General features: G+C 42.9%; 1 protein-coding gene across 2 annotated transcripts in view; it reads right to left on the bottom strand.

Moving 5' to 3' along the window:
• Positions 1–27,649, bottom strand: part of LOC139370767 (solute carrier family 2 member 9, like 2) — a 214,096-nt gene that overhangs the window by 173,357 nt on the left and 13,090 nt on the right. For both annotated transcript variants that reach the window (XM_071110465.1, XM_071110466.1), the window contains exons 3-4: positions 19,586–19,690; positions 1,651–1,811 (exon numbers count right to left, since the gene is read on the bottom strand). In XM_071110465.1, the coding sequence (XP_070966566.1) occupies positions 1,651–1,811; positions 19,586–19,690 (266 nt within the window). The remainder of the gene's footprint in view (positions 1–1,650; positions 1,812–19,585; positions 19,691–27,649) is intronic.

Raw genomic sequence — 27,649 nt, forward strand, 5'->3', positions numbered from 1 at the left:
CACGCTGCTAAAATTAAGCAATTCTGGAATGTTTCACAAATTGAGGATGAAATAAATGAGAAATCAGATTATACGTCTCCACCCACAGTTTCTATGTCATAAAAAAAATTCTGTGACAAATTCCCGACCCAGGGTATTGAATATCAACAATGAATATCTCGATAAATCCCCACAATTATTTTTGATACATGTAAGCACTAAACAGTACTTGAATACAGTTGAATAATTACTGCTTAATAATTCCAAGGAGTTTCAAGTGCTGGAGCTGAAAGGTGGGTCACACATTTGCCCCTGCGTCATGTACTATTTGTGTCTGCAGGCCTTTAAGTCATGTTTAGCCTCACACCCACCAGTATCTCCGATGAGAAGAGAGAGGGAATGGGGAACTGAGGCATGAAGCTGTACTCAGATAATGGAGGCTCATGTTAAATTTACTTTACACATTTCTCTCCCCGGAGGAGGGAATATGGACTCAAATTGTGTTTATTTTTATGCGGCTTCTCAAGGGCTGAAATCAACATTTAATTCCTTTGATATGTTTCAAAATCTGATTACTATATATCGACCATAAAGCACTGATTTGGGACGCTCATTGGGAAATTACACCAACTGAAGGATCCCTGGTGACATCAAAGGACAGAAATGTCTATTGGAATCCGTTTGGCTGGCAAGTATCCTTGTGAGAGATGTAGAGGTGCCTGGAGTGGATTTAGTGGTGTCTGGCTCCATGGGGGGCCTGTGGAGCATCCATTAGAGGGAATCACCCATGCACAGGCCTGCTGGAATCCTTAGGCTGTCAGCACTCAGCTCTTCCTGCCATGTTCCATCTACCGTGACGTCTGTCTGTCTGTCTACATGCATCCTGACCACTAAAGGTTCGCTCACTGAAATACTAAGAGAGAAAAACGACAGGGAGGGAAGAAAACTGAAGAACAGATGGGGGAAGGGTTTATCTAGGTGGCCGCTTTCAAAAGTTGACGAGGAGAAGGAGATGGGGGAAGAATCCCAAAGGAGGGGTGGACGGTTTGAACATATATGCCAACTCCTCTCCTCGCTTCAATTGCCAATAGTGTGGTGAGTGTTGTCGCAAAAAATAAGATAAAGATAATAGATAAAGCTATGTTCAGGCCTTTTACTCACACTGGGAAACTCTAATAGACATTCAGAAGTTCACTTGTCAATATTCCACTATCCCACCTCAAAGATCCTTCATCAGACAATGCCAGAAGCACTTATCATCAAAAATGGACCTAATTCACTGCAAGCCTCTGCGCTACCTTACCTCTTCATTATACACACCTGGTTTCCATTCCATAATCAATGTTCCTTATTTAACCCTCTGGCTTCCCTTTCTGTTTTGTGAGTGATAGTCATCGTCATGTGGGTTCGTTATTTGTGCTCTGGATATTTAGTATTTTTCCTTGTTGGAATATTGCTTACATTTTGAGTAAATTCAGATTATTACTCATACCTGTGTGTCCTGCGCCTGACTCCGCTTATCCATTTACCTAATCGCTGACAGGTTCATCTTCTTAACAAAAGAGCCGTGCAGGGAAATATGTATGCTTAAATGTTCATTTATATGTATGCATTGATATCTATGTCAGCAAACCTCTTCTTTTAATGCTTATCATAGGTGTTCCAACGTACCTTCCAATGAGTTTCGTGAGCAACGTGACACAGAGCGCTCCAAGTAGGCCACCTATGGCAAATATGGAGACTGTGATGGACCATAGCATGGTGACCATGTCTGCTCCTATGGGTTCTCCGTAGCGCTCCATCCATGTCTGGTTGTAAAATGTCTTTATATACTGTATAGAGAGGAAGAGGAAGGAAGTCAGCATCTCAGCAAAAAAATATGTTTCTCATTATTCACACAAGGTAAATTATTATTCATGTTCCATCCGATTTCAAGGTAATGTTTACGTAACCTTTAAAGGTCCATGCTGTTGTTAGGTTCTAAATAAACAGAGTAAGAACTAATGGACAACTAGGAAAAGCTCAAACCAAGTTTATTCACCCAACAGGTCAGACAGCTGAAAAGACAGACATGTTCCCACCAGCACAAGTATTTACACCCCACTTTAGGCAGAGTCTCCTCCTTTTCTCTAAACATTACATCTTTGTTGCTAGGTAGGAAGTTAAGTGATGTGTGTAATAACTGTTCCTTCTCCCTTCATGTGACCTGACCGGACCTCGGCCCTCATTCCTCACTTGTCATGTGTGGTCTCTCTCAGGCACACCTGTCACCATCGTTAAACGCATTATGACACTCACCTGGACGCCATCAACTCCTTGATTAACTGCCCTAGATATGTCACTCCCTTTGGTTCCTTCCCCAGACATCATTGTTTCTGTTTCATGCCTGTGCGTTGTTCATGTTTGTTGTTTAGTATGTTTAGTTTCTTGATTAAGTAACTTCTTCGGGGTAGTGGGCAGTATTCATAAGTTTGGATGAATGAGGTTCCCAAAGTAAACTGCCTTTTACTCAGGCCCAGAAGCTAGGATATGCATATAATTGGCAGTATTGGATAAAAAACACTCTAAAGTTTCTAAAACTGTTAAAATAATGTCTGTGAGTATAACAGAACTGATATGGTAAGCAAAAACCCGAGGAGAATCCGTCCGGAAATTATTATTTTTTGAGCTCACCACTGATTATAATTGCTCTCTATGGAAATATAAAAAGAATACCTTCCAGATTGCAGTTCCTAGGGCTTCCACCAGATGTCAAGTCTTTAGAAAGAGTTTCAGGCTTGTTTTTTGACAAATGAGCTAGAATGTGTCGTTTTTGTAAGTAGCTCCCATTTTGGCTGTAGTGTTTTCACGCGCTTGGATGAGAGTGCGAACTTCGTTATTTATCTCCGGTAATGAATATACTATTTTCCGTCTTAAATGTTATCATTTATTTACATATTAGGGTACCTGAGGATTGATTAGAAATGTTGTTTGACTTGTTTGGACGAGGTTTATTGGTAACGTACGGAATTCATTTGTATGCATTTTGAACGAGGGAAACCGGTGGATTACTGAGTCAAACACGCCTAATAAACATACTTTTTGGGATATATAACTTTATCGAAAAAGGACAATTTGTTATGTAGCTGGAACCCTTGTGATTGCAACCAGATGAAGATCTTCAAAGGTAAGTGATTTATTTTATCGCTATTTCTGACTTTCGTGACACCTCTGCTTGGTTGGAAAAGGTATGTAATGCTTTTGTGCGCGGGGCGCTGTCCTCAGATAATTGCATGGTGTGCTTTCGCCGTAAAGCCTTTTTGAAATCTGACAAAGCGGCTGGATTAAGTTAAGTTAAACTTTTAAATTATGTATGACACTTGTATTTTCATTAATGTTTAATATAACAGGTTTTTTTCTTCGCGCTCTGCAAATTTCACCGGATGTTGGCCACAGAGGATAACTCACTCCCTGAGCTTGCTTCCCGAATCTCAGCACAAGCGTCACAGAATGACGCCTCCCCAAATGGAAGCATCAGGGAGTTTTTTGTTTTGGAGGTGATGTCGGGTCTGGGTGTCAGAACCAGAGCTACCTGGGAGGCCTCAGCCGTCTTATCGGATTCCCAAGCCTTGGTGGGTTTGGTGGGTTCGACGGGTTCCCCTGCCTCGACGGGCTCCCAGGTCTCAGCCGGCTCATCAGGCTCTCACGCTCCAGCTGGAATGACAGGTTCCCGGCGCCTTAGCAGGGGTGATCGGTCCGCTCCTGATCCCCGGGATCGTCATCTTGGTCGGTGTCCTGCGGCTGGAGCAGCGCGTCGGGGAGGGGGTACTGTCACGTGTGCTCCCTCTCCGGTCCAAGATGGCGTAGCAGTAGGACGTATTGTCGTGTAGTGTCCCTTGTATATATCGTTTGTTTTCGTTTTTTTCTTCACATATCTTTAAAACTTTTTGCTGAACCTCAACTTCTTCTAAATACTCTCCTGCAACCCGCCTCACCCAACGTAGCTATTTTTCCTAAAGTATTTATATTTACTTCGGACCTGGAACCCCTCAACTGAAGCTAGCCAACGAACTACCAGCTTCAGCAAAACATTGCTAGCGGTCTTCAGCTAACCGGTCATCAGCTAACCTTTAGCTCGGAAAGCTCTCGCCAGTTCGAACAACGCGACTCTAACCAGAGCATAACGGACCTATTTATTATTTTATTTTATTTTTCATCCCCGGATTCCCATCGCAAACGGAACATTTTGAGCTCCTGGGCTACAATATCCAGACCCACGACCGGTCCATCGATGTCACTGCATGAAGAGGAATAAACAGATACCCCCATCGCGACGTCCCCAAAGGCTAACTCTCTAGCCCTTGCTATCTCCTTGCTTGCAAATTCGGCCTGCTAACTGCTAGCTTGTTTAGCCCGGTCCGCTAACTGCTACCGTGTTTAGCACCGTCTACTAACTGTTAGCTTGTTAGCACAGGCCTGCTAACCGTCTGAATCGCCGCGTCCCAAACACTCACTGAACCCATATTTACTTTCTATCCCTTTTCGATTTTTTATTTGTTTATACCTTCCGGTAACCTGCCTCACCCAATGTGATACGGAACCGCTATTATCTTTACATTTTTAGAACACACTCAAGAACCTCCAGAAGCTAACCAGCTAACTGGCTACAAGCTATTTGGTCATTGTTAGTTTTCTAACCTGGATAACACTCGCCAGTCCAGCTTCCCTGCCCCATCCACCGCTGCCCCTTGGACACTGATCACTTGGCTACATAGCTGATGCATGCTGGACTGTCCATTAATCACGGTAATCCATTCTGCTTGTTTATGTTTTATCTGTCGGCCCCAGCCGCACTTAGGCTCTGTGTGTAGTTAATCCGACCCTCTCTGCCTAATCAATCGCCATTCTACCTGCTGTTGTTGTGCTAGCTGATTAGCTGTTGTCTCACCTACTGTTTTAGCTAGCTCTCCCAATTCAACACCTGTGATTACTGTATGCCTCGCTGTATGTCTCTCTCATATGTCAATATGCCTTGTATACTGTTGTGCAGGTTAGTTATCATTGTTTTAGTTTACAATGGAGCCCCTAGTTCCACTCTTTATACCCCTGTTACCTCCTTTGTCCCACCCCCCACACATGCGGTGACCTCACCCATTACAACCAGCATGTCCAGAGATACAACCTCTCTCATCATCACCCAGTGCCTGGGCTTACCTCCGCTGTACCCGCACCCCACCATACCCCTGTTTGCGCATTATGCCCTGAATATATTCTACCATGCCCAGAAACCTGCTCCTCTTATTCTCTGTCCCCAACGCCCTAGGCGACCAGTTTTGATAGCCTTCAGCCGCACCCTCATACTACTCCTTCTCTGTTCCGCGGGTGATGTGGAGGTAAACCCAGGCCCTGCATGTCCCCAGGCACCCTCATTTGTTGACTTCTGTGATCGAAAAAGCCTTGGTTTCATGCATGTCAACATCAGAAGCCTCCTCCCTAAGTTTGTCTTACTCACTGCTCTAGCACACTCTGCTAACCCTGATGTCCTTGCCGTGTCTGAATCCTGGCTCAGGAAGGCCACCAAAAATTCTGAGATTTCCATACCCAACTATAACATCTTCCGTCAAGATAGAACTGCCAAAGGAGGAGGAGTTGCAGTCTACTGCAGAGAGAGCCTGCAAAGTAATGTCATACTTTCCAGGTCCATACCCAAACAGTTCGAACTACTAATTTTGAAAATTACTCTCTCCAGAAATAAGTCTCTCACTGTTGCCGCCTGCTACCGACCCCCCTCAGCTCCCAGCTGTGCCCTGGACACCATTTGTGAATTGATCGCCCCCCATCTAGCTTCAGAGTTTGTTCTGTTAGGTGACCTAAACTGGGATATGCTTAACACCCCGGCAGTCCTACAATCTAAGCTAGATGCCCTCAATCTCACTCAAATCATCAAGGAACCCACCAGGTACAACCCTAACTCTGTAAACAAGGGCACCCTCATTGACGTCATCCTGACCAACTGGCCCTCCAAATACACCTCCGCTGTCTTCAACCAGGATCTCAGCGATCACTGCCTCATTGCCTGTATCCGCTACGGAGCCGCAGTCAAACGACCACCCCTCATCACTGTCAAACGCTCCCTAAAACACTTCTGTGAGCAGGCCTTTCTAATCGACCTGGCCCGGGTATCCTGGAAGGACATTGACCTCATCCCGTCAGTTGAGGATGCCTGGTCTTTCTTTAAAAGTAACTTCCTCACCATTTTAGATAAGCATGCTCCGTTCAAAAAATGCAGAACTAAGAACAGATATAGCCCCTGGTTCACTCCAGACCTGACTGCCCTCGACCAGCACAAAAACATCCTGTGGCGGACTGCACTAACATCGAACAGTCCCCGCGATATGCAACTGTTCAGGGAAGTCAGGAACCAATACACACAGTCAGTCAGGAAAGCTAAAGCCAACTTCTTCAGGCAGAAGTTTGCATCCTGTAGCTCCAACTCCAAAAAGTTCTGGGACACTGTGAAGTCCATGGAGAACAAGAGCACCTCCTCCCAGCTGCCCACTGCACTGAGGCTAGGTAACACGGTCACCACCGATAAATCCATGATTATCGAAAACTTCAACAAGCATTTCTCAACGGCTGGCCATGCCTTCCGCCTGGCTACTCCAACCTCGTCCAACAGCTCCCCCCCCCCCGCAGCTACTCGCCCAAGCCTCTCCAGGTTCTCCTTTACCCAAATCCAGATAGCAGATGTTCTGAAAGAGCTGCAAAACCTGGACCCGTACAAATCAGCTGGGCTTGACAATCTGGACCCTCTATTCCTGAAACTATCCGCCGCCATTGTCGCAACCCCTATTACCAGCCTGTTCAACCTCTCTTTCATATCGTCTGAGATCCCCAAGGATTGGAAAGCTGCCGCAGTCATCCCCCTCTTCAAAGGGGGCGACACCCTGGACCCAAACTGTTACAGACCAATATCCATCCTGCCCTGCCTATCTAAGGTCTTCGAAAGCCAAGTCAACAAACAGATCACTGACCATCTTGAATCCCACCGTACCTTCTCCGCTGTGCAATCTGGTTTCCGAGCTGGTCACGGGTGTACCTCAGCCACGCTCAAGGTGCTAAACGATATCATAACCGCCATCGATAAAAGACAGTACTGTGCAGCCGTCTTCATAGACCTTGCCAAGGCTTTCGACTCTGTCAATCACCGTATTCTTATTGGCAGACTCAGTAGCCTCGGTTTTTCGGATGACTGCCTTGCCTGGTTCACCAATTACTTTGCAGACAGAGTTCAGTATGTCAAATCGGAGGGCATGCTGTCCGGTCCTCTGGCAGTCTCTATGGGGGTGCCACAGGGTTCAATTCTCGGGCCGACTCTTTTCTCTGTATATATCAATGATGTTTCTCATGCTGCGGGCGATTCCCTGATCCACCTCTACGCAGACGACACCATTCTATATACTTCCGGCCCGTCCTTGGACACTGTGCTATCTAACCTCCAAACGAGCTTCAATGCCATACAGCACTCCTTCCGTGGCCTCCAACTGCTCTTAAACGCTAGTAAAACCAAATGCATGCTTTTCAACCGTTCGCTGCCTGCACCCGCACGCCTGACCAGCATCACCACCCTGGATGGTTCCGACCTTGAATATGTGGACATCTATAAGTACCTAGGTGTCTGGCTAGACTCTAAACTCTCCTTCCAGACCCATATCAAACATCTCCAATCGAAAATCAAATCAAGAGTCGGCTTTCTATTCCGCAACAAAGCCTCCTTCACTCACGCCGCCAAACTTACCCTAGTAAAACTGACTATCCTACCGATCCTCGACTTCGGCGATGTCATCTACAAAATTGCTTCCAACACTCTACTCAGCAAACTGGATGCAGTTTATCACAGTGCCATCCGTTTTGTCACTAAAGCACCTTATACCACCCACCACTGCGACTTGTATGCTCTAATCGGCTGGCCCTCGCTACATATTCGTCGCCAGACCCACTGGCTCCAGCTCATCTACAAGTCCATGCTAGGTAAAGCTCCGCCTTATCTCAGTTCACTGGTTACGATGGCAACACCCATCCGTAGCACGCGCTCCAGCAGGTGTATCTCACTGATCATCCCTAAAGCCAACACCTCATTTGGCCGCCTTTCGTTCCAGTACTCTGCTGCCTGTGATTGGAACGAATTGCAAAAATCACTGAAGTTGGAGACTTTTATCTCCCTCACCAACTTCAAACATCTGCTATCTGAGCAGCTAACCGATCGCTGCAGCTGTACATAGTCTATTGGTAAATAGCCCACCCATTTTCACCTACCTCATCCCCATACTGTTTTTATTTATTTATTTTTCTGCTCTTTTGCACGCCAATATCTCTACCTTTACATAACCATCTGATCATTTATCACTCCAGTGTTAATCTGCATAATTGTAATTATTTGCCTACCTTCTCATGCCTTTTGCACACAATGTATATATAGACTCCCCTTTTTTCTACTGTGTTATTGACTTGTTAATTGTTTACTCCATGTGTAACTCTGTGTTGTCTGTTCACACTGCTATGCCTTATCTTGGCCAGGTCGCAGTTGCAAATGAGAACTTGTTCTCAACTAGCCTACCTGGTTAAATAAAGGTGAAATAAAAAAAATAAAAAAAAAAAGGTCACCAGGCTGCTCGTTATGGCGCACACCTGTCACCATCGTTACACGCATTATGACACCTGGACTCGATCATAACCTTGATTACCTGCCCTATATATGTCGCTCCCTTTGGTTCCTTACCCAGGCGTCATTGTTTCTGTTTTATGTCTGTGCGTTGTTCGTGTTCCTTGTTTTGTATTATGTTTCATTTATTTAATCACTCACTCACTGAACTTGCTTCCCAGTTCTCAGCGCACTCGTTACATCAATAATCCACAGCTATCCACCCGTATCAGTGACCGCAACCATGTGATTGCCTTATTTCCTCACTTAGTAACTCTCGAAAGCCCATGGCTTGTATCCACCCTTAATTGACTCCACCATATACATTCCTCCTACATATAACCATTAACTTCTGGTGTAGCAAGTATTTCAAATTTCAACCCAATGCTGTAAATTTAGAAAAATGTGAACGACACGACACCTAGACAGCAATTATGGGTGAATTCACATATTTGTGTACACTCACCCAATTTAGACTTAAAATTCAAAAAAGCACTTGCACATTTGAGTTCTCTCATTTCAGGTGCTTTGAGAATAACGCTATAACTTCAAAAAAGATAAATCCAGTTGTATCACGTGATTAAAGCTTACGTGTCGGCCACCGTCAGAGCAATTTACACTTGAAAAGTGACCAAAAAAATGTATTTAAGTCAAAACCTATTCACCTCTCCTGTCTGTCGGGCATTTCACTATTTTCAAAGCTAAACTCCAAGTCTCTAGTATGTCTCTGGCTCTCTCTCACTCTTTTTTATCCTACAACCTTCCATCCCAAAAGGAAGACTTCCTTGACCATTGAACAAGATGACCAGCTTGGCTTCTGGAGGCCTGCAGGTTCATCGTCAGTGGATCCTAACTTCAAACTCTCACACACAGTCCACACCTGAAGGGAACATGAAAGGGAAATGCATGGAAAGCTGGTTTATGGGGAAGTCTAACCAGCCCAAGTGATTTCTATTAACTCTGTGTGTGTGTGTGTGTGTGTGTGTGTGTGTGTGTGTGTGTGTGTGTGTGTGTGTGTGTGTGTGTGTGTGTGTGTGTGTGTGTGTGTGTGTACTATAATTAGCTTAACTATATTCACTGATTTGTGAGCATATAAAAAATGTATGTTAAGAATGTGCTAGAGGGACACAGACGGCTAACTGGATTTAGATACAGGGTAGGAAACGAAGACTGCATGTGTCTGGGGACTATAAGACTGCTCAGGATCCAATTAGCCAACTAAATTGTGATGCAGAAGGACAAATGCCATAGCAGTCATTTTGAGCTCAGACTGGAGTAATGAACTAATTAATATATATTTTTAATATTGATGTAGCAAATGTATCACTTGTACAGTTCTTTATTAAAATGTAGTTGTTACATTTGACTGTAAACCCTAGCAGTACTACTTATTTCTATGAGAGTGAGGCAGATATATAGCATTTAGCAAATAAACATGATTATTTGTCTCTCTGAAACGAAACCATCAAGTGATGTATTTGTTTAAAATCTATCTATCATTAAACAAACCCATGCCATGATTAGATAGTGAATAAACACACCAATCGCATTTCTTTAAAAAATAAAAGCTCATTTACCAACATTACTGAAAATGGATATATAGCATTTTGGAATTAAACTCTTCACATAAACATTGTGTTTATGTTGACTGATCAAAGGGGAGTCATTCTTGTTTACGACATTCTTGGTTGAGAGAAGGCATTTAACAAAGCCACAGAATAACGCTGCCTGAAAATCATTGAAGGGGAAAATTAAGTCAGAAATTTCAAATTGGAAATCAGAAACTTCAGAAGCCTTTCACATTTTCACATGTGAGTTCCAAATATCTCTAACGGTCGCCCCAGCGTGATGTCACAATGCACTCACTGTTCCATTATTACGCAACAGGACAGTTTACATGTGCAAATATCTATAGGCTGTTTCAACTTGTCAATTTCAAATTATTTTCTAACAAGTTGAATTTTCTAACAGTTAAATTGAGGTGTGTTCTGCCTCCTCATTAATTCACATTCAGCTTTGCGGACAACTTATGTTTGAGGCTTTACTGAGCCGGACAAACTTCTCTCTTCGAGGAGAGCCCACCGCACTTCACTCATGTTTGCCAAATCAATATGCATATATTTGTGCAGTCTTGCAAGAATAGAAAATGTTCTTGCTGGTGCTCGCTTTGCCTTCCTTGTTGTTTTTCTTACAAATAATAACTTTGGACATGTCAGCTTTCCTATCAACGTCTCAACACATCAGTCAGGAAGTTAAAGCTTGATCGCAAACAGGTCTTCCAAATGGACAATGACCCCAAGCATACTTCCAAAGTTGTGGCAAAATGGCTTAAGGACAACAAAGTCAAGGTATTGGAGTGGCCATCACTAAGCCCTGACCTCAGTCCCATAGAAAATTTGTGGGCAGAACTGAAAGTGTGTGCGAGCAAGGAGGCCTACAAACTTGACTCAGTTACACCAGCTCTGTCAGGAGGAATGAGCTAAAATTCACCCAACTTATTGTGGGAAGCTTGTGGAAGGCTACCCGAAACATTTGACCCAAATTAAACAATTTAAAGGCAATGCTACCAAATACTAACTGAGTGTATGTAAACGTCTGACCCACTGGGAATGTGATGAAAGAAATAAAAGCTGAAATAAATCACTCTATTATTCTGACATTTCACATTCTTAAAATAAAGTGATGATCCTAACTGACCTAAGACAGGGATGTTTTACTAAAGATTAAATGTCAGGAATTGTGAAAAATGGAGTTTAAATGCATTTGGCTAAGGTGTATGTAAACTTCTGACTTCAACTGTAGTATGCATGATTGTAAAAACTGTTGCTCCATTAGCCTCGCCTTTTTTGGTGTATTTTACTTGTAATATCTAGGTAAGTCATTTACAACAAAATACTTATCAATCATGATTTGTCTCTAAGACACAGGTTGTTATGGAATTGATGTCCTCCGGAAAAATATTTACTACTGCAGAGGACGTCCCCCTCATTCTAAAACAAATCAAGTTACCTGTGGGATGCGGAAAAACAAACACAAAGCCAGCACTGTGTGAACAATGACAAACAAACCAAACAACAAAAGCTGTGTTTTCCATCTCAAAAGGGATGATGGCTCTCTTCTTCTTGAGTCATGAACAATTTCAAGGGCTACACACATTTCACACTTGTTCCCATCAAAGTGGAGAATTAGAGGCCCAGAAAAACTCTGGGCCTGTGCCAGTACAATACACCAGTAAATCAACACTATTTTTCTGCCAGTTGGTATAGCTCCCTTGTGATGTCTTGCTTATGTGCCAAATAGAAACATTAGGAAATCCTAAGGCTAGCAGACTGAAATTCTCTAAGACTGAAATACCATTCACCTACAGTACCTAAAAAGAAAAGGTGATGGCATCTCCCAAGAAGACTGCAACAACATATGTTTTTTTCTAATGCATAGGTTAATATAATTAAGAGCTGGTGCATTTGGACCTCAATCGGTCTTTGCCAAAGCTTTTTCCACTCACCTCCCTCTGCTAGATTCTAGTCTCTGACTGAAAATCTCACTTTTTTTTGTGGTCAAATATATCAGAACAATTTCTCAAAACCCCAAAACAGCTCCAGACAGAGAGGGAGATTATTTTCTGAACTTTCCATTTATAATTTAGATTTAATTAGGAGAAAGTCAAGATACTTGGAAGAAACTTTTCAGAGGAGAATTTGTGGTCATCGGGTACATTAATAGCCCACATGACAGGACATTACGTACAACATTAGAGTGCAACACAGGAGGTTGGTGGCACCTTAATTGGGGAGAACAGGCTTGTGGTAATGACTGTAGTGGAATCATTGGAATGGTATCAAAAACATCAAACACATGGTTTCCAGGTGTGTGATGCCATTCCATTTGCACAGTTCCGGCCATTATTATGAGCCGCTCACCCATCAGCAACCTCCTGTGAAAGTGCATTCATTAAAGCATTCATGAAAGGGGACGAAAGGAGCTCAGAAGGGTTGGTGGTGCCTAATTGGACAGGGTGAACAAAGTGGCAACCCTCCTCAGCTGTTCCTGTACACTCTTAGGGTTTTCACATGTAGTCCTCTTAAAATATATATATATACACACACTGCTCAAAAAAATAAAGGGAACACTTAAACAACACAATGTAACTCCAAGTCAATCACACTTCTGTGAAATCAAACTGTCCACTTAGGAAGCAACACTGATTGACAATACATTTCACATGCTGTTGTGCAAATGGAATAGACAAAAGGTGGAAATTATAGGCAATTAGCAAGACACCCCCAATAAAGGAGTGGTTCTGCAGGTGGTGACCACAGACCACTTCTCAGTTCCTATGCTTCCTGGCTGATGTTTTGGTCACTTTTGAATGCTGGCGGTGCTTTCACTCTAGTGGTAGCATGAGACGGAGTCTACAACCCACACAAGTGGCTCAGGTAGTGCAGCTCATCCAGGATGACACATCAATGCGAGCTGTGGCAAGAAGGTTTGCTGTGTCTGTCAGCGTAGTGTCCAGAGCATGGAGGCGCTACCAGGAGACAGGCCAGTACATCAGGAGACGTGGAGGAGGCCGTAGGAGGGCAACAACCCAACAGCAGGACCGCTCCCTCCGCCTTTGTGCAAGGAGGAGCAGGAGGAGTGCTGCCAGAGCCCTGCAAAATGACCTCCAGCAGGCCACGAATGTGCATGTGTCTGCTCAAACGGTCAGAAACAGACTCCATGAGGGTGGTATGAGGACCCGACGTCCACAGGTGGGGGTTGTGCTTACAGCCCAACACCGTGCAGGACGTTTGGCATTTGCCAGAGAACACCAAGATTGGCAAATTCGCCACTGGCCCCCTGTGCTCTTCACAGATGAAAGCAGGTTCACACTGAGCACATGTGACAGACGTGACAGAGTCTGGAGGCGCCGTGGAGAACGTTCTGCTGCCTGCAACATCCTCCAGCATGACCGGTTTGGCAGTGGGTCAGTCATGGTGTGGGATGGCATTTCTTTGGGGGGCCGCACAGCCCTCAATGTGCTCGCCAGAGGTAGCCTGACTGCCATTAGGTACTGAGATGAAATCCTCAGACCCTTTGTGAGACCATATGCTGGTGCGGTTGGCCCTGGGTTCCTCCTAATGCAACACAATGCTAGACCTCATGTGGCTGGAGTGTGTCAGCAGTTCCTGCAAGAGGAAGGCATTGATGCTATGGACTGGCCCGCCCACATCATGCAACGCCACGTTGCACCACAGACTGTCCAGGATTTGGCGGATGCTTTAGTCCAGGTCTGGGATGAGATCCCTCAGGAGACCATCCGCCACCTCATCAGGAGCATGCCCAGGCGTTGTAGGGAGGTCATACAGGCACGTGGAGGCCTCACACACTACTGAGCCTCATTTTGACTTGTTTTAAAGACATTACATCAAAGTTGGATCCGCCTGTAGTGTGGTTTTCCACTTTAATTTTGAGTGTGACTCCAAATCCAGACCTCCATGGGTTGATAAATTTGATTTCCATTGATCATTTTTGTGTGATTTTGTTAAGTATTTAATGAGAATATTTCATTCATTCAGATCTAGGATGTGTTATTTTAGTGTTCCCTTTATTTTTTTGAGCAGTGTATATGTACACATACATACAGATGAAGTCGAAAGTTTACATACACCTTAGCCAAGTATATTTAAACTACATTTTTTCACAATTCCTGACATTTAATCCTGGTAAAAAATTCCCTGTTTTAGGTCAGTTAGGATCACCACTTTATTTTGAGAATGTGAAATGTCGGAAGAATAGTAGAGAGAATGATTTATTTCAGCTTTTATTTTGTTCATCACATTCCCAGTGGGTCAGAAGTTTACATACACTCAATTAGTATTGGATAGCATTGCCTTTAAATTGTATAACTTGGGTCAAACGTTTCGGGTAGCCTTCCACAAGCTTCCCACAGTAAGTTGTGTGAATTTTGGCCCATTCCTCCTGACAGAGTCGGTGTAACTAAGTCAGGTTTGAGGGCCTCCTTGCACGCACACGCTTTTTCAGTTCTGCTCACAAATTTTCTGTAGGATTAAGGTCAGGGCTTTGTGATGGCCACTCCAATACCTTGACTTTTGTAGTCCTTAAGCCATTTTGCCATAACTTTGGAAGTATGCTTGGGGTCATTGTCCATTTGGAAGACCCATTTGCGACCAAGCTTTAACTTCCTGACTGATGTCTTGAGATGTTGCTTCAATATATCCACATAATTTTGCTTGCTCATGATGCCATCTATTTTGAAGTACACCAGTCCCTCTTGCAGCAAAGCACTGCCACAACATGATGTTGCCACCCCCGTGCTTCACGGTTGGGATGGTGTTCTTTGGCTTGCAAGCCTCCCCCTTTTTCCTCTAAACATAACGATGGTCATTATGGTCAAACAGTTCTATTTTTGTTTCATCAGACCAGAGGACATTTCTCAAAAAGGTATGATCTTTGTCCCCATGTGCAGTTGCAAACCATAGTTTTTTTTATGGCAGTTTTGGAGCAGTGGCCTCTTCCTTGCTGAGCGGCCTTTCAGGTTATGTTGATATTGGACTTGTTTTGTGCCTTATGTTTGTACAGATGAACGTGATACCGTCAGGCGTTTGAAAATTGCTCCGAAGAATAAACCAGACTTGTGGTGGTCTACAATTTCTTTGAGGTCTTGACTGATTTCTTTTGATTTTTCCATGATGTCAAGCAAAGGGGCACTGAGTTTGAAGGTCGGCCTTGAAATGTATCCACAGGTACACCTCCAATTGACTCAAATTATGCCAAATAGCCTATCAGAAGCTTCTAAAGCCATGACATCATTTTCTGGAATTTCCAAGCTGTTTAAAGGCACAGTCAACTTAGTGTATGTAAACTTCTGACCCACTGGAATTGTGATACAGTGAATTATAAGAAAAATAATCTGTCTGTAAACAATTGTTGGAAAAATTACTTGTGTCATGCACAAAGTAGATGTCCTAACCGACTTGCCAAAACTATAGTTTGTTAATAAGAAATTTGTGGAGTGTTTGAAAAACAAGTTTTAATGACTACAACCTAAGTGTATGTAAACGTCCTTTAAAGTTATCTCTGGGGTAAAAAAAAAATAAGCAAAATAACTCAGCTCTCTTTGTATTCCAACCTGGTCTCAGAGCATGTCGTATTATTCTGTACGTAAATCCTTTTAGTATTATATATTACATTTCGTATGGTATGGTATGTATTAATTTGTGGATGTCCATAATCCATTTCATATGATATGTTAGGAATTACAGTTCGTTTTATATGTTACGAATTTTCTAAATGTACAAAGTTGCAAATTTGCTAAAGGTATAATATGTTACGAATTCCAGCTAGGTGACTTTGTGGCTAACATTAGTTAGGTTAGGGGTTAGGGTTAAAGGGTTAGGGTTAGCTAAAATGGTTAGGGTTAGCTTAAAGGGGTAGGGTTAGAGGAAGAGTTAACTTACATGCTAAGTAGTTGCAAAGTAGCAAAAAAGTTGTTGAACAGTTGCTAATTTGCTAAAATTCTAAAGTTGTCATTGAGATTTGAACTTATGTAACCAGCGAACTTTGGGTTGCAAGACGGTCGCGTTATACGCTCCTAAGTGGCGCAGCGGTCTAATGCACTTCATCTCAGTGCAAGAGGTGTCACTGCAGTGGTTTGAATCCAGGCTGAATCACATCTGGCCGTAATTGGGAGTCCCATAGGGCGGTGCACAATTGGCCCAGTGTAGTCCAGGTTTGGCACGGGTATGCCGTCATTGTAAATAAATAAAAAATCTTAACTGACTTGCCTAGTTAATGGCCATACAAATTTATAAGGGAAGGTCGAGCCGATGACCTCATTTCAAGATGGCTGCTACCTACAGTCCGGTTAGTGTAGTGAAAAACTAAATAAACACGTAATACGTTGATAGACACCGAACCCCGGGACTTCACAGATCATGAGGATATCTTATTTGTCTGCATGTGACCTACCGTTATTGATCACCAGCCCCGACCGAGAGTCAGAATGTTTATTTTACACAACGTTTTCACCAAATATCTTACAAGGTAAGCTTCGATTTCGTCGATGTATGACTTAATGGCAACATGTCCACCGAGTGACTATATCTATGCGTATCAAAAATATGATCTTGCCTGCTTACGCACTGTACTTATCCATATCCTCTGTATGTCCCCCAACACCACCGCAATGCTTGCAAGAGGTTGTTTTTGTAAAAATAAATTATAGTGAACAATAACTTTTAGGCACACCATGTGTGAAACAAATAGTGAAATTACCACATTCGGACACTTTGGGGAGGTTGTAAGCACACTCAAACGTACCCTGGATACCCCATAACACCACCACAATGTTTGAGTGAGGTTGATATAGTTGAAAGTGTGTTTTTATACTGAACAAATAGCATTTATGGATTGCAAATATATAATAGCACTGGAATTTTCACATTTACAGACATACGCCACTTTGGAGAGGTTTAGGGAAACTTGGACATTTCCCGTGACCACATCTGACACAAAATCTACATTTGCCATTACATTTAACTTCTTAAGGTATAGGGGGCAGCATTTTCACTTTTGGATAAATAGCGTGCCCAATTTCATCTTCCTGCTACTCATGCCAAGAATATAAGACATGTATATTATTAGTAGATTTGGATAGAAAACACTCTGAAGTTTCAAAAACTGTTTGAATCATGTCTGTGAGTATAACAGAACTTATGTAGCGTAGCAGGCAAAACCCCGAGGACTAACCGTTCAGATTTTTTTTTTTTTAGGTCTCTGTCTGTTCACTGACATTTCATTGGAAAACGATATTTCTTAGGAACTCAGTTCACTTCATCTATTTTGTGGTCCGAGTTCTCTTTGAATACACATTGCTATGTCGAGAAAGGAACCAAGATATTTGTACCAAAATTCACCCAATGAACACTCTCCTTACATTTTGGAAGATAATAGATTCCATTTATTTAAAATACATAATAATTATAATCAGAAGAGACTATTAGCATGTAAATATTATTGGTAACAGAATAAATAGCAGAAGAACACCGTCTGAAGTCAGTACAGCCGATCTGCCAACTTCTGTCTGTAATGTCCGAACCATTCGGGCCACACACTAATATGTCCCTCTGTGCAAAGGTGCGATTCTCATGGACATGTACATATTAGTATTTTTGCTCCAGGACGCCCACAGGCCTTACAAGAATCGTCTGAAGGTCCCCCAGTACCAGTTGGAAAAAATGAATGGAACTACTGTATATACAGTATGGAGACTGTTTAATGCCAAAAATATGTGGTTAAATACATGTCGGAAAAACAAACTTATGTTTTCTGATCTCTCAGATATAGGAGACCCTTGATATTTTTTGAGACTGTTATTCAATGCGGGGGGGGTTTTCCATCAAAACATTTTTTTAAATATATTTTGGGATACTTTAAAAAAAATCAAAATCATTTAGCTAAATGGTCCTTGGTATGACCTTAAAACAATTCCATATACTGTAACTTATTAGAACAAACAAACAAACAAAGAAACAAAAATTGTGTGTGTGTGTGTGTGTTTTTGGAGGGTTGTGGCAGACCCAATAAACAAAACAAAAACGATGATAATTACTGAACTTTGTCCATTTACTTTTGTCGAGCATGGATGGGCAATCTAATCTGGGCCTTGTTTCCTTGCTGCGATGGAACTTAAGCATTACTATGAGTGTATAATATACTTTGTTATTTAGCCCACATGAAACGTAGGATAGACCTATACATTTCACAGAATTGTTTTTATGAATTAAAATAAATAACACCATAATCTACATTTTCGTCATGTAATGTTCAATGATTTCAAGATTTGAACCTAGGGCGTCTTCTTGATCCACAGTGCTTTTAGCACACTGCACTTCAATAGATCTGTCGTCTCCGATAGTTTCCTTTTATACAGTAACTAACCCTCTACCTCACACATTTTGGTTGTTAAGTATCTCCTCTCGTGGGAGTCTGTATTTCTTAAGAATAGCCCCATCATTGTGAGTCTGCAATGAGCTCAGTTTGGTGTGAATATGCGCATTATATACACCAACCGACTGCGCGGATGGATAATTTGAAATACACAGTATTCGGAAAGTATTCCGACCCCTTGACTTTTTCCACATTTTGTTACGTTACAACCTTATTCACAAATGTATTAAATCGTTTTCTTCCCTGATCAATCTACACATAACACCCCATAATGACAAAGCAAAAACAGGTTTTTAAAATTTGTGTGCCTATATTTTTTAAATGTTGACTATTTTTGTTCTTTGGATTATATACGAGGATTCAGCACCCGATCTAAGTTTATATAAAGTGGAGTCAAGCACGTTGTTTATCTTTTCATGAAATATTACATTATATAGATCCTATAAACTACCCAAATTAAACATGTATCATCGTATGATCATGCCCATTCACACAAAACACATAAATTGTTTTAGAATTAAACCTTCTGGGGTAAGGCAGAAAGGAAGCCTAACAACGCACTTTGGCTGCTCGACGAGTGGTCTGGATCACTTATAGATGAGCATAAGTTTTTAAGAGCCACTTTACTAACGAAGTCTCTGAGAAAAACATTGGTTACGAAAGATACACTGTACATCATAATATGGTTCTAACGATGATCCTAACGCTACGAAGGCTCTGGGAAACGAGGCCCTGGTCCATTTCCCAAATGATGGGAGTCCCATAGGATCGCAGTTTAGAATATGAACCTTTTACAACTGTATCTAAAGTAACCCGTTAAAAGTTGAGCCATTAAAGTACAGCTGGTCTATTAGACTTCATGTTTTTTTTGTTTTTTTAAGAGTGATAACAAGGTGTCACACAAGGGAAAATCAATGTTAGGTGACGCCAATAGCTACAAGAGTATGTCCAAGGTGACACAATAAATCGACTCACCAGTGCAGGAGCGTTGACGACAGACAGGTTGTAGCCATAGAGATAAGATGACCCAAGGGCACCAAAGAACGCTGCATTCACCAGACAGGCAGTAATGCGCTGTGGCTAAAAAAAACACATACCACATTAAAGCCATTTCAGAGGTCATGTCATTGTACTGTTGTATTTCATATACAATCCAATCAAGGTCAGAGTGAGACCCAGGCAAATTCTTACAAGGACAATCCATTGATGTATCTGGGCCTCCCCGTATGTCCTATAGAGAGAATGTTACTGCTTCAAAAACAACCATCAGGTCAATTCAATGCCAACATGTGCAATGTGACAAGGGTTAAGGCATGTTGAGTAGACAGATCAGCTGTATGTGTATGAGAATAAAATATTGCAATATTGTAGTACTGTGACAGGATACAGTGTACCCCCCATAGGGATTATTAAACCTTGCAGCTTTTACAAACATATCCAGTTATAGCTAAATATAGCACAGTTAGCCTAAAGCTCTTCATTATATTGTTATCTCAATTTAATCAGTGGATCATTAGGCTACATCACAACCTTTTGGCTTCTTAATCATTCTGGGTAACCCACTCCTTACAGCCATATTGGGGGTGGCAGGTAGCCTAGTGGTTAGAGTGTTAGGCCAGTAACTGAAAGGTTGCTGGATCGAATCCCCGAGCTGACAAGGTAAAAATCTGTTTTTCTGAACCAAGGCAGTTAACCTACTGTTCCCTGGTAGGGATAATACCATAATTATAATAATAATTTGTTCTTAACTAACATACCTAGTTAAATAAAAAAATAATGTTTGAAATCCCTATAGAGATTAAACAACTGCAAACTAATCCTAACAGTGGATGAGTCACTCTTTTGATTATTGCACAGGTACAATAGATTTGTGGTTATATATTTATCTTCGAATAATACAAATGAAAAGGTTCCTCACAGTCATCCGATCAGCAAGTGAAACCCCAGAGAAATGTTTGCAGCAAATCAAATCGTTGCTCCTCTGTTTTTGACTGAACTCAAATGAAATTCCTACACCTTAATCTCCAAGAACAATACTCATCTACTGTATGAGCAGAAATACGTCTGCATCTCATGAGGATGAATGGATTTAGATCCGAGGTTAAAATGCATTGTATCATTCACCAAGGCAACCAGTCTCTACTGTGGGTGACTCAATAAGACCAAGGCACAGTGTAGTACAAAGAGCCATTGTGAGGAAGGAGGAGAGTGGTAACAAGTGCACTTGGGCTAATATTTCAATTGGATCTGACAGAGAATTTCTAGATGTGTATGGAATTCAATTACATTCCAATAGGATGTTCAGAATCTGTTAATGTTTTTCTCATTACAGTTAACTAATTTATTGTCAAAATGTTGGTTGTGGTTGCAATATAATTAAGCAATGAGTAATTGCTTCACTGCAACATGGGAATAGATGTTTCTAAGGTGACTTTTGCATCAAAAAAGAAACCCTGCTTGCTGAGGGGGGAGAAGTTTAAATACGTTCATTACTGCACACTTAGCCAATTACATTCTCCATTGACTATGAGTTACATTTTGAAATTAAAACACAATTTGCAGCACTTCAAATTGTGTGGTTGCCCATCATTACAGAGCATTATTGACACTGTTATTTAATTCATTTGAACCTAGTATTATATTACGATTATAACATGATCTTGATTTTTTTTCTCACTGTAAAGGCAGTTGTAGGACCTACGCATTGGAGGAAACGATTGACATCCCGGTAATTAGTACAATAATAACCTGCGATAAAGAGGCGGGACATGTATAATTGAAGCATATGTAAAAGGTTTTATTCTGTGTTATAGCTAGTAGATAAGGATGACACCAACACAGCTGTCTGGGTGGAGCTGAGTAATGTTAGCTAGCTATATTTTCTGTCTGCACGTAGCTATTGAAAAGGAAAACAACATCCTTCAGTTCGATTTATCAACTGCATCCATGACTGTTGGATAAAGCAATAACCCTCAGTGCATGACCAGTGAAACCACACTGAATGTTCTACAAAAGGAAAAAAACAGAATACCGGTAGCTAAAGTGCTAGGTAGCTAAGTTGCATTGCTAGCAAATTGCTAAAAACAACACAGAGAGCTAATGCTAGCTAGCTAGCTATAGCAGCTCGTGCTCAAGATTACAGGGGACATTCTATTAAGCTTGTGTACAAAATAATATTCAAAAAACAGAATTCCAAACATAAATAAAGTTGACGATATTGTATCTATATTTAGTGGAAATAGAGTGATATTTACAAAATGTTATCACAGAATAAACAGAGCAGATAAAGAAATATGTCTACCTTTCTCCAACATGTGCTGAAGGAAGAGAACGTGAAATGGGCGATGCAAGAGGTTCAAGGTGGGAAATGGATCAAGCCATTCTACAGTCTTTGAACAATAATTTGTCTTATACCAGCTCTGCTAAATTCAGCTGACAGATAAATATTTGCATGGATTTTATAAATAATAGACCAACATAGTCACGGTAAAATAACATGGCAATACAAAATATACCGAAACAAAATAACACCTAAAGTGACCTGATTGACCAGTCCACTAATCACCAGCTAAATCAAATGAGTGTCATATATCTCTGGTGTCAAAGGGAAGGCAAACCTCTGGTGTGATTTTGTAGACTGCAGGGGACCACTAGGGAAGGGTGGAGGGGATGTTTGTTATAATTCAAAATGACCCCCAAAACGAAAATTAACAAAATGGAATAGCTTTTCAGTGACCAGTCTGAAATGCTGTAAATTTGAAAAAATAATATAACGACCCTGGGTTTATAAGCGCGGAAATCAACTCTGCCCTTCGATCATGCTATTGCGGCTGTTTTAAATGGCACATTGAACATGTATTTATTTCACAGTGGGTTACAGAAATAGAGTCCATTGTGTAAATTACCATAAAAGACAGTGGTGTTGTATTAGTCTGACACAGCGTTACACTCATTGAAACTAAAGTGTTGGAAAAATAAAAAGTCACTTAAAGAAGTGTAGAGAAAACCTTAGTTCACAAAGCAAAAGTTGCAAGCATTCTGAAGAAGGCCAGAATGGGTTAAAACCTGTTATGGATGATGCGAATTTTCGCAGCTTTTTGTTAAAAATCGCGCAACATTTCAAAGTCCTGCTACTCATGCCAGGAATATAGTATATGCATATGATAAGTATGTGTGGATAGAAAACACTCTGAAGTTTCTAAAACTGGTTAAATCGGGTCTGTGGCTATAACAGAACGTAAAAATCCCTGGTAAAACTGTTTACCAAAAACAAAAAACAAATATTCGTCCGCCATTCAATGAATTGTTTAAGACGAGAGAAAATATATGCGAATCCCCTGTAAACGCCTACAGCTTCCACACGATGTCACCATTGCTATCAATATATGAATCACAACACGAATAGACCCCTCCTTTCTTGAGGCGCACCACAGTATGTTGTGAAACTGAAAAAATGGACGATGTTTTCCAGACTTGCTGCTATCGAATACAGATCGCCCCGTGATCAATTTGATACATCATTAACGTTTATTAATACCTAAAGTTGGTTTAGAAACGTCGTTTGAAGTGATTTGTAAAAGTTTATAGGCGACTTTTGTAATTTTAAAAAGTGACGTTGAGTCTTGTAAATTGACTTTTTGCAGCATCAGACTGGCCTTCAGCAAATGACATTTTGGGTATACAATGACGGATTTAATCGGGAAAAAGACCCAATTGTGATGTTTATGGGACATATAGGAGTGCCAACAAAGAAGCTCGTCCAAGGTAATGAATGTTTTATATTTTATTTCTGCGTTTTGGTTAGCGCCGGCTACCGCAAAATCTGTTGTTTACGTGTCGTGCTGGTATTTTGGGGGGTGCATGCTATCAGATAATAGCTTCTCATGCTTTCGCCGAAAAGCATTTTACAAATCTGACTTGGTGGCTAGATTCACAACGAGTGTAGCTTTAATTCAGTACCTTGCATGTGTATTTTTATGAAAGTTTGAGATTTAACGAGTACTAAGTAAAGTACTATAGGTGGCGCTCTGAAATATCCGCTGAGCGGTCCCTGTACAGGGACCACCTCCATAAAAGGTTAAACTTCAATGATTTCCATTATTTTTGAATGGGGTTGAGTATCAGACAAGAAAATAGACATATGTTAAAATGTAAATGAACAAATTGTTACCAGGTGATTAATCTCTATTAACCCAGGAGTGTCACGCCCTGGTCTTAGTATTTTGTGTTTTCTTTATTATTTTGGTTAGGCCAGGGTATGACATGGGTTTATTATGTGGTGTGTTTTGTCTTTTGGTTTTTGTAGGTATTGGGATTGTGGTATAGTGGGGTTGTCTAGAATAGTCTATGGCTGTCTGGAGTGGTTCTCAATCAGAGGCAGGTGTTTATCGTTGTCTCTGATTGGGAACCAGATTTAGGCAGCCATATTATTTGAGTGTTTTGTGGGTGATTGTTCCTGTCTCTGTGTTTGTTTGCACCAGATAAGGCTGTTTAGGTTTTCACGTTACGTTTATTGTTTGTGTTTATCTTTTTATTAAACATGAATCAAAATAACCATGCTGCATTTTGGTCCGCCTCTCCTTCGACAGAAGAAAACCGTAACAGAGTCACCCACCACAACAGGACCAAGCGGCGTGGTGACAGGCAGCAGCAGCAGGAGCAGCGTAATCCAGATTTCTGGACATGGGAGGAAATCTTGGACGGAAAAGGACCCTGGGCACAGCCTGGAGAATATCGCCGCCCCAAAGAAGAGCTGGAGGCGGCGAAAGCGGAGAGGCGCTGGTATGAGGAGGCAGCACAATGACGTGGATGGAAGCCCGAGAGTCAGCCCCAAACATTTCTTGGGGGGGGCTCACAGGGAGTATGGCGACGCCAGGTAGGAGACCTGAGCCAACTTCCTGTGGTTACCGGGGGGCTAGAGAGACCGGGCAGGCACCGTGTTATGCTGTGGAGCGCACGGTGTCCCCAGTGCGGGTGCACAGCCCGGTGCGGTACATTCCAGCTCCGCGTATCGGCCGGGCTAGAGTGGGCATCGAGCCAAGTGCCATGAAGCCGGCTCTACGCATCTGGTCTCCAGTGCGTCTCCTTGGGCCGGCTTACATGGCACCAGCCTTGCGCACGGTGTCCCCGGTTCGCCTGCATAGCCCAGTGCGGGCTATTCCACCTCGCCGCATTGGCAGGGCGACCGGGACCATTCAACCGGGTAAGGTTGGGCAGGCTCGGTGCTCAAGAGCTCCAGTGCGCCTGCACGGCCCGGTCTATCCGTCACCACCTCCACGCACCAGCCCTCCGGTGGCAGCTCCCCGCACCAGGCTTCCTGTGCATGTCCTCGGCCCAGTACCACCAGTGCCAGCACCACGCACCAGGCCTATAGTGCGCTTCGCCTGTCCAGCGCTGCCAGAGCCTTTCTCCTCTCCAGCGCTGCCGGAGTCTCCCGCCTGTCCAGCGCTGCCGGAGCCTTCCTCCTCTCCAGCGCTGCCGGAGTCTCCCGCCTGTTTAGCGCTGCCAGAGCCTTCCTCCTCTACAGCGCTGTCGGAGTCTCCTGCCTGTCCAGTGCTGCCAGAGCCTTCCTCCTTTACAGCGCTGCTGGAGTCTCCCGCCTGTTTAGCGCTGCCGGAGTCTCCCGCCTGTTTAGCGCTGCCAGAGCCTTCCTCCTCTACTGCGCTGCCGGAGTCTCCCGCCTGTTCAGCGCTGCCAGAGCTGCCAGTCTGCAAGGAGCAGCCAGAGCTGCCAGTCTGCAAGGAGCAGCCAGAGCTGCCAGTCTGCAAGGAGCTGCAAGGAGTTGCCAGTCTGCAAGGAGCTGCCAGTCTGCAAGGAGCTGCAAGGAGTTGCCAGTCTGCAAGGAGCCGCCAGTCTGCATGGAGCAGCCAGAGCCGCCAGTCTGCATGGAGCAGCCAGAGCCGCCAGTCTGCATGGAGCAGCCAGAGCCGCCAGTCTGCATGGAGCAGCCAGAGCCGCCAGTCTGCATGGAGCAGCCAGAGCCGCCAGTCTGCATGGAGCAGCCAGAGCCGCCAGTCTGCATGGAGCCGCCAGAGCCGCCAATCTGCATGGAGCTGCCAGAGCCGCCAGTCAGCATGGAGCTGCCCCTCAGTCCGGAGCTGCCCCTCAGTCCGGAGCTGCCCCTCAGTCCGGAGCTGCCCCTCAGTCCAGGGTTACTAAGCCAAGGTCGGCGGATAGGGTTGCCAATCTAAGGACGCGATGCATGCGGACTAAGACTTTGTCGGAGTGGGGTCCACGTCTCGCGCCGGAGCCGCCACCGTGGACAAACGCCCACCCGGACCCTCCCCTATGGGTTTAGGTGTGCGGCCGGGAGTCCGCACCTTGGGGGGGGGGGGGGGTTCTGTCACGCCCTGGTCTTAGTATTTTGTGTTTTCTTCATTATTTTGGTTAGGCCAGGGTGTGACATGGGTTTATTATGTGGTGTGTTTTGTCTTGGGGTTTTTGTAGTTATTGGGATTGTGGTATAGTGGGGTTGTCTAGAATAGTCTATGACTGTCTGGAGTGGTTCTCAATCAGAGGCAGGTGTTTATCGTTGTCTCTGATTGGGAACCAGATTTAGGCAGCCATATTCTTTGAGTGTTTCGTGGGTGGCTGTTCCTGTCTCTGTGTTTGTTTGCACCAGATGAGGCTGTTTAGGTTTTCACGTTACGTTTATTGTTTGTATTGTTCATGTTTATCTTTTTATTAAACATGAATCAAAATAACCACGCTGCATTTTGGTCCGCCTCTCCTTCGACAGAAGAAAACCGTAACAAGGAGTTACATTTTTTGTAATAAGCTGTGTGATTAACTTGCCCATGGAAGACTATCACGTGATAAATCTTTATCCTCCGATATTCTATTACTTATTAGGGTATATTAACTTTATTTCCACTGAATGGTGCTGCATTGACAATCACAACTGTCAAAGATGGTGAGCAGCAGGGCGCATACTCATGCTAAGTGCTTGAAATGCTCTAAGGCCTCTAAGAAACATGATTCCTCTGGTGGAATCAGCACTTCCAAATCAAATACAATTATATTCGTCACATGCGCCGAATACAACAGGTGTAGACTTTACCATGAAATGCTTACTTAAAAGGCCTTTCCCAACAATAACAAGTCTATATACAGTGGCTTGCGAAAGTATTCACCCCCCTTGGCATTTTTCCTATTTTTGCCTTACAACCTGGAATTAAAATTGATTTTCGGGGGGTTTGTATCATTTGATTTACACAACATGTCTAGAGCCACATTTTGCAGCAATTACAGTTGCAAGTCTCTTGGGGTATGTCTCTATAAGCTTGGCACATCTAGCCACTGGTATTTTATTCCCACTCTTCAAGGTAAAACTGCTCCAGCTCCTTCGAGATGGATAGGTTCCACTGGTGTACAGCAATGTTTAAGTTATACCACATATTCTCAATTGGATTGAGGTCTGGTCTGGGCTTTGACTAAACCATTCCAAGACATTTGGATGTTTCCCCTTAAACCACTCGAGTGTTGCTTAATCAATATGCTTAGGGTCATTGTCCTGCTGGACGGTGAACCTCCATCCCAGCCTCAAATCTCTGAAAGACTGAAACAGGTTTCCCTCAATAATTTTCCCTGTATTTAGCTACATGTGTTTAGCGTTTTCCTTGATGGCCAAAAAGCTCAATTTTAGTCTCATCTAACCAGAGTACCTTATTCCATTTGTTTGGGGAGTCTCCCAAATTCCTTTTGGCGAACACCAAATGTGTTTGCTCATTTTTTTATTTAATAACTTCGTCGGGATCGATGTCCCTTCCACTGGATGGTTGAGCTAATGTAGGCTACTGCGATTAGCATGAGGTTGTAAGTAACAAGAGTATTTCCCAGGACATCTGATATTGTCAGAAAGCTTAAATTCTTGTTAATCTAACTGCACTGTCCAATTTTCAGTAGCTATTACAGTGAAAGAATACCATGCTATTGTTTAACTTCTTGATCCTACTTGAGACGCAGATGTCTCAACTAGGCACCTGGAAATGCAAATGCGCTACGCTAAATGCTAAATGTACTCGTTAAAACTCAAACGTT

This window comes from Oncorhynchus clarkii, chromosome 17 (assembly GCF_045791955.1).
Source record: "Oncorhynchus clarkii lewisi isolate Uvic-CL-2024 chromosome 17, UVic_Ocla_1.0, whole genome shotgun sequence".
Lineage (NCBI taxonomy): Eukaryota > Metazoa > Chordata > Actinopteri > Salmoniformes > Salmonidae > Oncorhynchus > Oncorhynchus clarkii.